The sequence below is a fragment of the Gymnoscopelus microlampas genome, assembly GCF_963454915.1.
Source record: "Gymnoscopelus microlampas genome assembly, chromosome: 21".
NCBI lineage: Eukaryota > Metazoa > Chordata > Actinopteri > Myctophiformes > Myctophidae > Gymnoscopelus > Gymnoscopelus microlampas.
In genome coordinates, this window is record NC_139958.1 from 2,086,650 (window position 1) to 2,101,998 (window position 15,349).

The 15,349-nt window shown below is 41.8% G+C and overlaps 1 protein-coding gene across 1 annotated transcript in view; it reads right to left on the reverse strand.

Moving 5' to 3' along the window:
* Positions 1-1,087: 1,087 nt before the first annotated feature.
* The window catches only part of naa25 (N-alpha-acetyltransferase 25, NatB auxiliary subunit), a 59,956-nt gene continuing 45,694 nt past the window's right edge, over positions 1,088-15,349 (reverse strand). The window contains exons 18-24 of the mRNA XM_084046114.1: positions 13,968-14,229; positions 13,401-13,524; positions 10,509-10,574; positions 8,006-8,103; positions 7,104-7,214; positions 5,849-5,989; positions 1,088-1,245 (exon numbers count right to left, since the gene is read on the reverse strand). Coding sequence (XP_083902240.1) covers positions 1,126-1,245; positions 5,849-5,989; positions 7,104-7,214; positions 8,006-8,103; positions 10,509-10,574; positions 13,401-13,524; positions 13,968-14,229 — 922 coding nt within the window. The 3' untranslated portion in view covers positions 1,088-1,125. The remainder of the gene's footprint in view (positions 1,246-5,848; positions 5,990-7,103; positions 7,215-8,005; positions 8,104-10,508; positions 10,575-13,400; positions 13,525-13,967; positions 14,230-15,349) is intronic.

The window sequence follows — 15,349 nt, forward strand, 5'->3', positions numbered from 1 at the left end:
ATGACTGCTTCTTGTTTCATAATAATACTGCAACTACAGAGGTGGCTCCACTCGTTCACCAAAACAAAAGAGAAGAAAAGCACACGGCATAAACAAAAGCTGAGAAATAAGATAAAATAAAAACGAGAGACCCCGACAATTCATTTTGGGGAAGTCCAGTCCAAATGCTTTCTATACAGTTTAGCCCCGTTGTCAGCTCGTCCGTATTATTTCCATATAGAATGCATCAGTGTGATATCTGTACTGTTTGTACTAACGTTGGTACAGCAGTGCACTCAAACCAAACAGAGAATCCTCCTTTACGTCCAAACGGTCAGACTTCCAATCGTCTCGGGGCGTTTCTGTGTTCCTTTTGCTACAGAGACCCCTCCCATTGTTCTGGGACAGTGGAAGGTGTAAACATAACTAAAAACCAAAAGAAAAAAAAAGGGAATAGTGGTTTATTGTACTTTGTTTCATCTTTTCATTCAGTTAAATGTGTCTAGCTGATAGTTCTTTAATCTTTGCAGGAGTAGCCTAAAATTGCTTATTAATTTTTCTAGATATTTCTTTTTTCTTTTTTCTTCTACTTTTAAGCACATTATGTTTTCCTCATTTTCACTTATAATGACTATATAAATTAATGAGTGACTGACAGGGTTCTGTGCTGAAACTGGTTTACACGTTTCAAGTGTGTTTGACAGCATGAAGAGGAAACAAAAAGGGGAAAAAAACAAACGAAAAAAATCAAAAACAGAATGAATGTAGACTTGAGAATATAGCCTGGTTTATACTCCTTCACAAGGCGGTGTCTCGCACCCAAAAAACAGCCGATCTACAAGCTCACAGCGCGGGCACGTCGTGAGCTCGTAGATCGGCTGTTTCACTGGCGAGCGAACCACGAGCATGTATGTCAGACATTAGGAATCCAGAATGAACCTAGACTGAGAATATGGTAGAAAAACAAAGGAGTGTAGGAGAAAGTGGAAACAGGGTAAGGATGGGGTTTAATATGGGAGAAAGAATGTCTTTTGTAGGTTTGTTGGTGGGACTGACAGGCGGTCATGATGTGTTGGGGGGGGGGGGGGGGGGGGGGGGGGGGGCGGGGGTACAATGACTTAATTTGGGTTTTGTTTTGACGGTTATTCAGATCTTGAGGTTCTTTATAGTTTCTGCTCTCTTCTTGAGCAGATCTCCAAGCTCCTGCAGTGAGCGCAGGTAACTGCTGTGCACCTTGTCCATGGCAGACCTGGCGAACGACATCTCCTACAAAACAAGACGACAACGAGCGGCAACGTGAGCGAATGGGAACGATATACCAAACACCACTACTGCACACAGCTCACAGCAGGGGTCTTCAACGCTTTTCAGGCCAAGGACCCCCTAGCTGAGAGAGAGATGAAGCAGGGACCCCCCTACCCCAAATTGTATAAAATTGTGTTGTTTTTTTTACTTAGTCTGCTCTTTTTTCCCTACACCTATAGCCTCTTTGCCAAAAATAGCCGATCTACAAGCTCTCAACGCCTCGCAGAGAGCTTGTAGATCTGCTATTTCCGGCTAATGTTCCCCTCAGAAAAGGAATTCTAGGGTTCAAGTGGTTAATTTAAAAAAAAACTAAATCATATCACACAAAGTTTTGGCGGACCCCCTGTAGTAGCTCTGAGGATCCCCTAGGGGTCCCGGACCCCCTGTTGAAGACCCCTGGTTAAGGCATTTAGCAGACGCTCTCATCACTGCCACTGACGTAATTAACGTAATTATCCAAAGCTGCCACTGATGTAAAAAACGTATTCAACCAAGGAGATATGATTTTTCGAAGATCTAGACTCCCATCCACTTCCTTGTTAACTTAAAAGTTCTGTATCTCGGCTCCTGAGTACTTTTTTTTTTTTCAATGAAAAATCTCTGGCAGTGGGCAAACGCGGCCAGCAATGATTCTGGCAGTGAATGAGTTAATCCAGAGCGACTTACAGTAAGCAAGGACACAAGATAATACATCATAATACATCAAATGCATTAAAATAGTAATCTAATAATAAAGTAATACATAAGTAAACCAATAATCTAATAATAAAGTAATACATAAGTAAACCAATAATCTAATAATAAAGTAATACGTACGCAAACCAAGAACCTATCCTCAGCCTGTACATTGAAACTATGCACTCTATAGGATGTCAGGCCAACAATGACCTGGCATCTGTCTACATCGTTGGTTCTCAAAGTGGGGTCTGGGGACCCCCAGGGGTACTTGAGGGAGTTCCAGGGGCTCACACAATATTTATCTGGGGGCTTTGAAATGAAAATGGTTGAGAATCACTGCTAGAGCCGTAAAAATCTTCTCCTATGGGGTCATATCTGGCATATCTTTTCAAATGGGGGTCCGCGGGCTAATGAGTGTCAATTTGGGGGTCCTTGAGATGAAAAAGTTTGAGAACCACTGATCTACATAACATGATATCTAAGTTACATTTTAGCCTTTGCATAATCCTGCAAGGTCGTCAGGGCTAGGACAAGTGTTACGGGCTGTACCAGCCACTGTACAGTACAGTGGTTCTCAACTTGTTGGCCCCCAAAAATAATCATATTTGAACTGGAGACCCCCCACCCTGACAAGCACTTGGAATTGTAGGAGTTGAGGCATTTACATTTAGTTTGACTCTGTTCCACAGATAAATAATGTGAAAACCGTTGATCTACAAGTTGACAACGCCTCGCAAGCGAGGCGTTGTGAACTTGTAGATCAACGATTTTTCAAGTTTGTGTAAGAAAGAGGTTCGGCCACTAGATGTGAGGGCCGCTGTGCGTTCGTGTGCGTGTGTGCGTGTGTGCGTTCGTGCGTGCGTGTGTGTGTGGTGTGTATGTGCGTGTGTGTGTGGTGTGTTTGTGCGTGTGTGTGTGGTGTGTATGTGCGTGTGTGGCAACGGCTGTCGTCTCACGGCCGATCTACAGCAGAGAATTTGCACACACACGTGCATATACGCACACACACACTTTCAGATCCAGTCCTATTTTAAAGCCTGGCGTATCGGCGTGCCTGACGTAGCGTTGATAGCCATACCAATTGGATCTAAACAAACGTGCTGTAGGCGCCACACATACGCGCGCTCTGAAAAGTGTGGCGTAGATCGGCCAGCATTCGTGTCGGCGCATGCTCTGTGTAACTGGAAAAATGTGACGCATACATTACATTACAGATTACATTACAGTCATTTAGCAGACGCTTTTATCTAAATAAGGTCATTCAACATAGGTAGGGAACGAAAACTACTAATCACCAGAAGTCTGAAGTGCATTTCCTGTAAAAACAAGCAACCAAGAGTATACCTAGCGCTAAGGTAAAAGTGCAATATATCAGCTACCTACTTTCATAAACACATGAGATAAAATAGACAAATCAAAAGATATGCTCAAAAGAGCATATCGTCTAGGAGCGCTAATAAGTGTTGCGCATTAACATAGTTTCATACAAATACACAGTGTACGGTAAACAGGAAAGTTGCGAGCATGATATATAGTGTATTGGATTTCCCATGGGATGCACTATTATTGATTTTTTTACTTACATTTTTTTTTACCCCACGAACTTGTAACCCTTTTTCACCCGGTGTAAGAGACATACTGTATATCTATTATCGCTTGTTAGTTGATGATGTCCTCAGAGGGCTTGGTCAAGGCCAAGTTGCCTAGGTATTTAACAGGGCTGTAATCAAGCGCAGGTGTTGCCAGTGGCAGAGGCAAACAGCTTTTGACTGTGTTCAGAGGAGCTGGTGGACTGTGGATCCTGTGCGTTTAAAAGTTTATTTGTGTATGTCTGTATTCAGTGTATTGTATGCTAAACGTGATTGGCACTAAAACTACAGAGAACAAAGCGTTTATTTATGAACTCACGGACAAGTTTTGGACATCAGTTATTCTAACTCCCTCTGCAACCAGTAGCACCTAAGTATAGGACTTGGGCGCTACACCCGGTGCCAATCCTGGGCGCTACACTCCCCTCACCAGCCTAGGGAGGCCAGGGCCGAGCTCATGCCTCCTTCAATGCATGAGAGCCAGCTGACCTTCTTGTCACCTGACAGGGGGGAGTTTCCCCGGTAGGACGTATAGCGCGTGGAAGGAACACGTTATTCCAACCAGTTCCTTTCCCCTCCATCAGGCGCCCCGGCTGTCATGTGGGAGGCGGTATAGAGACCAGGATTGCTTCATGTTTTTGTGAGGGTATTAACTACCCTAGGAGACACGGGGAGAACATGCAAACTCCACACAGAGTCGGCCCTTTCGCCAACCCCACCCAGGGTATGGGCGCTGACATGCATGCATAATTATTTGTGCATAGTGTGGAAGCAAACTGGTGTGCTAGAAGAAGGCACACGGATAAACCATGTGTGTGACCTCCACCCACCCACTAGGCAATTTTAATATAGGATAATATTTGACCATTCAGCCAATGTTTGACCATTTTGTAAAGTATAGCTGTTGATTGAAATGATGCAAAAATGCTGATCCACGCTTTTGTCTTCTCTCGGCTTGATTACTGCAATGCACTTTACTCTGGCCTGCCAAAGAAAACAACTGACAGATTACAACTTGTTCAAAATGCGTCAGCCAGAGTTTTAACTAAAACTAAGATGAGAGAACATATTACTCCAGTTCTAGCTTCACTACACTGGCTCCCGGTTGTTTTTAGGATTGATTTTTAAATTATTTTAATAGTTTATAAAGCTCTAAATGGTCTGGCACCTTCCTACATCTATGACTGCCTAGAGAGATATGTTCCAAACCGGCCCCTCAGGTCTTCAAGTGCTGACCTGCTCGAGGTGCCTACAATGACATAAAATACACAAGCCTTCTGCTTCTACAGCGTAGAATGAACTCCCATTACACCTAAGACAGACAGCCTCTGTGGATAGCTTTAAAGCACCATTACACCTAAGACAGACAGCCTCTGTGGATAGCTTTAAAGCACCATTACACCTAAGACAGACAGCCTCTGTGGATAGCTTTAAAGCACCATTACACCTAAGACAGACAGACTCTGTGGATAGCTTTAAAGCACCATTACACCTAAGACAGACAGCCTCTGTGGATAGCTTTAAAGCACCATTACACCTAAGACAGACCTCTGTGGATAGCTTTAAAGCACCATTACACCTAAGACAGACCTCTGTGGATAGTTTTAAAGCACCATTACACCTAAGACAGACCTCTGTGGATAGTTTTAAAGCACCATTACACCTAAGACAGACCTCTGTGGATAGCTTTAAAGCACCATTACACCTAAGACAGACCTCTGTGGATAGCGTTAAAGCACCATTACACCTAAGACAGACCTCTGTGGATAGCTTTAAAGCACCATTACACCTCAGACAGACCTCTGTGGATAGTTTTAAAGCACCATTACACCTCAGACAGACCTCTGTGGATAGTTTTAAAGCACCATTACACCTAAGACAGACCTCTGTGGATAGTTTTAAAGCACAGCTCAAGAACTACTTATTCACTCTTGCTCTTTTTTTTGGGTTGATTTTTAAATCTGTGTTGTTACCCATGTCCTCACTGTATTGCCTGATTCACTGCCTTTTGCTATTATTTTAATAGTTTTGTTTTATGCTTTTCTTTGCTTTATTGTTATATTAGTTGTAACTGTAATTGTATTGTTGCTCTGTAAATCACTCTGAGCTGCATGTCATGAAAGATGCTATACAAATGAAGTTTATTATTATTACTTATGACGCAGTAGTAATGGTCTCTTTTTGTCATGTGTGGGGACCCCCCTGAAGGTCCTGACCCACAGGTTGAGAACCACTGGACCGCTACAGTACATACGGGAGAAAACCAAATGAAAACCCTCCCTACAGGTACGACCTACATCTGAGTCCCCTTCCAGGGTGAGACTGGCCAGTTGGACAGCGCTCACAGTGATCTCCTGTCCCTTTAAGTGCTCCACGGCCTGGTCCAGCATCTCCTGCAGGCTCCCCGTCAGCTCCTGGAACCCACACATCACCGCTGGCTGGACCGGGAGAGAGAAACACACACGGCTTTATCTCTTTCTATTCTGAACACAATGTGTCCATTAGAAACACACACTGCTTTATCTCTTTCTATTCTGGACACAATGTGTCCATTAGAAACACACACTGCTTTATCTCTTTCTATTCTGGACACAATGTGTCCATTAGAAACACACACGGCTTTATCTCTTTCTATTCTGAACACAATGTGTCCATTAGAAACACACACGGCTTTATCTCTTTCTATTCTGAACACAATGTGTCCATTAGAAACACACACAGCTTTATCTCTTTCTATTCTGAACACAATGTGTCCATTAGAAACACACACTGCTTTATCTCTTTCTATTCTGGACACAATGTGTCCATTAGAAACACACACAGCTTTATCTCTTTCTATTCTGAACACAATGTGTCCATTAGAAACACACACTGCTTTATCTCTTTCTATTCTGTGTGAAGCGGGTGCCGAACACGGTCTGAACCGTGTTTTCATTCTCTTTTGTTTTTTTCGTTTTTTTCCACACGGGAGGGGCTGGAGCAGCTCTGGAATCACCCACAGTGATTCTGAGAAGGAAGGGCCTCATAGATCACTGTGCCAAAAAACATGGCTCCCATCCGCTTCTGTTCTATCTCCTTCTCTAAAACCCCTATAACTCAGAAACTTTTTACATTGGGGAAAACGAGTCATTTTGTATGGGCGATCGCTGCACCGTTGTGACCCGCGTGAAAGATGTTATCGTTCCAGGCGTTAGCCAGGACCATCGTGCAAAATGCACGCATGCTTTGTTTCACATGGATTGCTCGTCGTGGAGTCTACAGTTTAAACAGCGCCGCACAGCTCAACGGTGAGATTTCTGGCACAGAACGTAATCTGTTATTATAAAATTCTAGCACCCAATGTGTTAAAAAACGAATTCAAATGAGCATTATATGTTCTTCAAATAATGATGTTCCGGTTCCAATGAATGACACGTCATTTGAAAGCTTACACACTGTTCTTTCATAATGTGTACAAACCAGAATAATGACCATGGCCTACTTGTGTCTCAAACCACTGTAGCGGGTCACACATTAATGTTAGCAACAGACTACAGGGAACAGCTACTGTACCAGAGCGGTGTTGGTGTCCTTTTTCTTCTTCTTCTTCTTCTGTAGGCTTGACTTGAGTGGCCGGAGGACCTTGGCAGAGTAACTGGCCACCCAGAAGACAATGCTCACAGTCTGGAGGATAGAACCATAGATATATCTATAATATATATATATATATATATATATATATATATATATATATATATATATATATATATATATATGATGGAACAACAAAACAACTTGAAGAGCTTCACTAATTCCTACAATGTCTGACGGAGTGTCTCTGTGTGTTAACACATTAAGACCACGAACACATCTTTGTAACCATTTCATCCATGTTTTATACTTTGGCTATTCAAAAATAGCAGATATACAAGCTCAGCTATGAGCTTGTATTTTTGAAAAAATGTATGTTTCTATATCAGTGGTTCTCCAACTTCTCCATGTCAAGGACCCCCACAATTATATGTATTTGGCCACGGACCCCCAGAAGCACAGAGTAAAACATGTTGGCTTTAAAACAATATATATTCAAAGATTTGCCCACATTTCTCTGTACAGTTTTTTTCTGTATTTTTATGATGATATTGAACTGTTTGGTGCTACTTTATCTGGTAATGAATTGAATACCAAGGTCCTCAATGGAAACCAGGACTTTCTTTTTACGTACCTTTCAGACAAAGTGTTTAACTGTACTTGTGCTGTTTTTACATTTCTGTATAATAAAAAAAATCTAATCAATCAAAAACAACCTCTATCTGCTGTTTTTGAATAGCCAAAGAAATGTAAAATGACACAGATGTGTTCCCGGTCTTAAAGGGCTGAACGATAACACCAGATAATACAACACAAATAATCCAAGCATTAATCACAGTCTGACATGTGTTGATGAGTAAAAGTAAAACAAACAGACGTCTCACCTCGACAAAGAAAACAAGGTTTTCTAATAAGGAGGGCTGGGTTTTTAATCTGTTGTCTTTCGTTTCCAATAGATCTCCTTTGCATTTATTCAACATTTCTGGGGACACAGGAATGGAGATATATATATATATATATATATATATATATATATATATATGAGGCAAACAGACAAACATAATAATCAGCCTGTACAGCTGGAATGATAATTCTACACTTTGAGGGCACAAGAAAGCCAGTCATTAGGGAGGGATGGCACAATTATGTCCAAAACATCTGTATCCTTTCTAAATCATACCAACCATGATATATACACCGACATATTAATTACAAGACTTAAAATGCCATCTATAACAATAGCTGTTGTAAACGTTTTACCAGTAGATGGCAGTCTTCGATCATTATAAAGTACACTATAGAGCAGTGGTTCTCAAACCTTTTCATGTCAAGGACCCCCAAATTGACACTTATTAGCCCACAGACCCCAATTTCAAAGATATGCCTGGGACCCCCAAAAGAGAAGATTTTTTTTTACAGCTCTAGCAGTGATTCTCAACCATTTTAATTTCAAGGACCCCCAGTTTGACATGCATTAGGGCTACGGACCCCCATTTAATGCCATTTCTATCACTTCCACCGCAATTTATATTGTAAAATCTATGTCAATGTAACTCTGAGAGTGTACAAATGGAACCAAATGGACCCGTTAGGGTCCATTTGGTTCCATTTGTGCACTCTCAGAGTTACAGACCCATAAGGGTCCATTTGGTGCCTAATCTATCATTTAGCTGGGGACCCCCTGGAACCCCCTCAAGGACCCCTGGGGGTCCCCGGACCCCACTTTGAGAACCAATGCTATAGAGGATAATTAAAAAACAATAGTTTCTAGAGTGTGTTTGGAGGTTCATAGTGATGAAATGTAATGCTCCACATGCACTAAAGCACTGACTGTCAACATACTCACTCATCCCTTATCGTTCTAGATAGAATACACCCTCCTGCCAAATGAACGCATCATCATTTCTCTAGGACAGCGGTTCTCAACCAGTGGCCCGGGGACCACCAGTGGTCCTTGAGGGGGTTCCGGGTGGTCCCCAGATAAATGATGGAGAGTTGGTAACCAAATGGACCCTTATAGAGCTTTAACTCTTGAGAGTAAAATGAAACCAAATGGACCCTTATAGATCTTTAACTCTTGAGAGTGTAAAATTAAACCAAATGGACCCTTATAGATCTTTAACTCTTGAGTGTAAAATGAAACCAAATGGACCCTTATAGATCTTTAACTCTTGAGAGTGTAAAATTAAACCAAATGGACCCTTATTAGATCTTTAACTCTTGAGAGTGTAAAATTAAACCAAATGGACCCTTATAGATCTTTAACTCTTGAGAGTGTAAAATGAAACCAAATGGACCCTTATAGATCTTTAACTCTTGAGAGTGTAAAATGTAACCAAATGGACCCTTATGGGTCCATTTGGTTACATTTTACACTGTCAAGAGTTAAATTATTGTTAAACATCTGCATTACTTAATTAAAGAATTGTCATTATGATCAACGTTTGCCTGTTATCTATCCTATTGGTACCAACATCAAACACAGCATGGATGGAATTGTGGACAAAATCGTATCCAACGATAACAAAATATTCTAGGTTTTGGGTCTGAGGGTCTAAATCTCATCAAACGGTGGTTCTGTGGCTCAAATGCAGAATAAATAATGGACCTCGATAAGGAAAGGGTTGAAAACCACTGCTCTAAGACACTAAGCCAGTGGTTCTCAACCTTTTCAGGCCGCGACCCCCCAAAATAATCATGTTTGAACTGGGGACCCCCCACCCTGACAAGCACTGGGAATTGCAGGAGTTGAGGCATTACGTTTAGTTTGACTCGGTTCCACAGAGAAAGATTGCGAAAATAGCAGATCTACAAGCTCACAACGCCTTGCGAGGCGCTGTGAGCTTGTAGATCTGCTATTTTCGCAATTTTGCCTTTCTTGGACAATATATGACAACTTGACAGTTTGTTTTGGAACAATTTGTTGAATACTTTTGATGCGGTTATGGTCTTATTTTTCTTGTTTCATTTAGGTATTAAAAAGGTCTTTAAAGTCATTAAATCGTCACTTTATAAATGTGCAGAAACCCTGTATACACTTATACTGTATGTTGGTTTGATTACTGTTGAGTGAGAAAACAAATGATAAGCAAATCATCTGGGGACCCCCCTGGGGGTCCAGACACACAGTTAAGGAACGACTGCATTAAAATAATGATAATCTCTTGACATCTGTACATCAAGTACAAGGCTACACACAACATGTTACAAACAAATGTTAACTGAAATGTACTGTATATCTAAATATGGCCGTAGACCACGGTGCAAAATATTCAAATATCATAACCAGTGTTGACATTGTTTTTCTTGAACGCAGAGATAAAAGTCATGATATGTATGTATGCCGTCCCACTCTATTGATAACTATGTGGTTATGGTTTTACTGACCTTGAAGCTGTACTATTAATGATTTGAAACCGTTACAGATCTGGGTCTGAAGCTCTGACGACTCATCTGGAGAAAAAGAGAAACAGTTGCGTCAGAACCACAGAAGAACATAGATCAGCATTAAGGTAGGGTAAGTGATTTTCTTTGGTTAAAATAAGTGTTAAATAGCTCTATATTGTGATAGTAAACATTGCTATAGAGTGTTCAGTAACAGGAGTCTCCATGTCTCTCCAGCTCTTTAATAAGCAGGTCAGGAAACATTTCTTTCAATCAGGATACAGATTAAACAAGTGCAATTGGAAGTGAAGACACAAAGACATGAGCAGACACACAATTGGAACTGGAACACGCTGATAAATGGATACTCTCTCCCGATTGGCTGACATTTTGTCACCTACCTGACAGCATTTTCTGTTTAATAAAGAGCTGGAGAGACATGGAGACTCCTGTTACTGAACAAACACTCTATAGTAATGATTACTATCACAATATAAAGCTATTTAACAAGGTTACTGAACAAACACTCTATAGTAATGATTACTATCACAATATAGAGCTATTTAACACGGTTACTGAACAAACACTCTATAGTAATGATTACTATCACAATATAGAGCTATTTAACACTGTTACTGATAATGATTACTATCACAGCCTCTCCATCATACAGGGACGGGTCCCTAACGATTTCAAAAAAGCAAGGGTGACCCCTCTGTACAAAAAAGGAAACCAATTAGACCCTGGCAACTACCGCCCTATTTCTATTCTTAGCTCCATCTCGAAAGTCATGGAAAAAATAGTCTATGAACAGGTCGATAAGTACCTTGCCGAGGAAAATCTAATCTACAAATTCCAATCTGGTTTCAGAACAAACAGTCGGTGAACTGGATGAGATCCTACCTGGAAGGGAGGGAGCAAGTGGTGGAAGTAAACGGCACCCAGTCCCCCCCCCCCTCCCAGTGACTTGTGGTGTTCCTCAAGGAAGTATACTAGGACCTCTACTGTTCCTGATATATGTGAATGATATGTCCTCAGCTTGCGACTGCAAACTGTTCCTGTTCGCAGATGACTCGGCCCTGCTAGTCTAGACAGGGACAGGCTGCAGGTTGAGAAAACTCTCAGCTCGGAACTGAACAAGATCTGCATCTGGCTCTCCGACAACAAACTTTCATTACACCTGGGTAAAACTGAATCCATCCTCTTTGGGTCCAGTCCTAACCTTAGCAAGGCAGAGAGTTTCACGATCAAAGCGGGTGATGATGTCATCAAAAGAAAGGATGAAATTACCTACCTGGGCTCCATCTTGGAGGCTAACCTCTCTGGTAACAAAAACGCCGAAAAAGATATCAAAAAGGTCAACCAAACAACACGCTATTTGTGGAGGATCGATCGTCTAGTCAGTAAGAATACTCTGAAGATTCTTGCAGGGGCCCTCATACAAGGTCATTATGATTATGCATGCTGCTCATGGTATCACAACACCTCCAAGGCCTTAAAAACAAGACTCCAAACATCCCAAAACAAACTTGTAAGGCTACTTCTTGGCCTCAATCACCAAACCCATCTAACCCCTGCTCATTTTGCTAGGATTGGATGACTTAGGGTTGAGGACAGAGTACAGCAACTTGCTATGGGCCTGGTCTAAAAGATACACCACAACATTGGGATCCCCCTGTATTTGTCTAAATACTTCCAAAATGTTAATGAAGTCCATGATCACAACACCAGAGGCAGCTCCACAAATCATGTTCAACCCTTTTTTGGCTCAACAAAGGGAAGTAACTCGTTCTCATGCTATTCATCAAAAATGTGGAATGCCCTACCAAAAGGAGTAAAGGAGTGTAAAACCCTACTCACTTTCAAAACTGCCCTAAAGATACACCTTCAGGAGGCTGCAATTCTAAAATGGCCCCTGTCCAAGTCTTAACCTACCCCAAGTCCTAACCTACCCCCCTACCCCCCCCCCTTTCTCTTTCTTCTTTTGTACATATTTTTCACTCATTCATACCAGTAACCTGTAAACTGATTGTATGACATTCTGTATAGTATTGTGTATATGTCTCTTATATGTATAGTAGTGTGTATATCTGTGTGTCTCTTATATGTATAGTAGTGTGTATATGTGTCTGTCTCTTATATGTATAGTAGTGTGTATGTATATCTGTCTGTCTCTTATATGTATAGTAGTGTGTATATGTGTCTGTCTCTTATATGTATAGTAGTGTGCATATCTGTCTGTCTCTTATATGTCATCATGATGTGTGTGCATAGGGATCTCATCTTAAACAAGCTCAGTGCTTAATGAGTCTTCCAGTTTAGTAGACCTTGTATTGTTAATTTGTACTTCCATGTACTGTTGTTCTCATGTCTTACTAAATAAAGTAGATTCAATCAAACAAACAAACAGTATAGAGCGTTAACCTTTAAAAGAAAAACGTTTTGTATGTATTAATAGTTGTTGATGTTAGTTACCTAGTCCCACAGTGTATTTATTTTTTATTTTTTTCAATTTTCTAGGGGGACCATTTTCAGTGTAACACCACCGGAACTCGACCGGAAGTAATGTCCCGTTTTTTGTTTCCCGTCGGCCTCCATTCTAAGTGGGACACTGAAAGCCTTCTAAAACCTTAGTAGTTTTTCCTCCTCGCATTTCCCATGTTAACATAAACGGTCAGAACTCAAACATGGCGGCTACGTTTGACACGCGGTCTGGACTAAAAGACGAAGGGACATGTGGAGGTTGTTTACAAACAGTCCATCGCGCATTCTAAAGGATTTTAACGGGGCCTATGGCGACTTGAAAAAAACAACAATAAAACCTTGGCAGTGGTGAGTACATTATGAGATTAGCCCTTGGCGGTGGATGTGTTAATAGTTGTTGATGTTAGTTACCTAGTCCCACAGTCTCCAGCTCCTGTAGATGGACAGATAACTGGAGAGCAGCCACCTGGCACTGACAGCTCCCAGTGGACAGGGCGTCGCCCAGGCGTGTGGAGGGGGGGCCCAGGAATGGATACTGCAGCGTATAGCAGATAGTTCATTAATAATAATAATAAATCATCATAATAATTAGCACAGTTTGTTTCACACACACCTGAATCCATTAAGACCGGGAACGCATCTGTGTCATTTTATGATTTTTATTAAAACTTTTTGCAGATCTACAAGCTCAGAGCGCAGCACCGCGTGCCCCGCTATGACCTTGTAGATCTGCTATTTTTGTTGACATTTTCAGTGTTTATAATCAGACGTACTTGTAGATCTGCTATTTTTCAGAGTTTATAATCAGACGTACTTGTAGATCTGCTATTTGTCAGTGTTCATAATCAGACGTACTTGTAGATCTGCTATTTTTCAGTGTTCATAATCAGACGTACTTGTAGATCTGCTATTTTTCAGAGTTCATAATCAGACGTACTTGTAGATCTGCTATTTGTCAGTGTTCATAATCAGACGTACTTGTGTGCATGTCTTGGATAACTGCGTGGCGGTCTGCAGAGTCTGCTCCAGCTGGGAGAGCAAGCTAGCGAGGAGCGAGGCCTTGTCCCCTCCCACTCCGTTCTCATTGGCCGTCATCGAGTTCTGCTGCTGCTGCTGTGAGGAAGGGGGGGCGTGTCCGAGCAGGGCCAATGAGGCGAGGAGGCGGAGCGTCAGGGAGCGTATCCTCAGCCACACAGACTCCTCCTCCAGAGACAGGCGTCTGTGCTCGTCGGTTAAAGCTCTGTGCGTTGGAATGAAGCAACAGATAAAGTCACATGACTAAACACCCCCCCCCCCCCCCCCCCCAACGCTCTAACACACAGGTATTCAACGTTTTTCAGCCCAAGGACCCCCTAGCTGAGAGAGAGATGAAGCAGGGACCCCCCTACTCTATATTGTGTAAAATTGCGTTTCAGATTAAAATTTTTTTTTACTTAGTCTGCTCTTTTTTCCCTCTACACCTATAAGCCTCTTTGCCAAAAATAGCAGATCTACAAGCTCTCAACGCCTCGGCGTTGAGAGCTTGTAGATCTGCTATTTTTGGCTAATGTTCGCCCTCAGAAAAGGAATTCTAGGGTTCAAGTGGTTAATGTAAAAAAACCGACATCCTATCACATAAAAGATTTGGCGGACCCCCTATAGTAGCTCTGAGGACCCCCTATGGGGTCCCGGACCCCCTGTTGAAGACCCCTGGTGTAGCAGATTAAACTTTCTTGTTTTTGTCTTTACTTGGTCTGCTCTTTTCCCCCCTCTACACCTATAAGTCTTTGCCAAAAATAGCCGATCTACAAGCTCACAACGCCTCGCACTGCGGCGGTTTTCCTAGGGAGTCGAAGGCAAGGGGGCGGGGGGCAGGGGGGGGGTGGCGGGTGGGGAGAGAGTCAGAGCACAGAAGTCAAGGCACAGACAGACGGCTGTGTTGTTGACGGACAACGGATGCACGTTTATGAGAAACAACACAAATAAAACCTGGTGAAACAGGTTGCGCGCATTAGAGCACAAGATGAGGATAAAGGACACATTCAGTCTAAATGTACAGTTTGATCATTCACAACTACTACTACTTTAGTATTTCAAACTGTACATTTCTCTAAATATAATAAACTTTCAGGACAGCCTAAGTACAAATATCATTTATGAGTTACTATAAGCTACAGTGAAGTCTGACTGAATGACTGAAACGTTTTTTCTTTTTTTCCTCTCTTGGTGTGGGGATTATCTGACACATGTATGATGTATCTGTTATGAAAGAGACATTGTATCATGAGTGAAACGGCTATAGTCCATGGGGAACCATAAACCTACGTAGGCCTACATCTAAACGAGTTGCCATATTTACATTTCCTTACAAATTACAAATC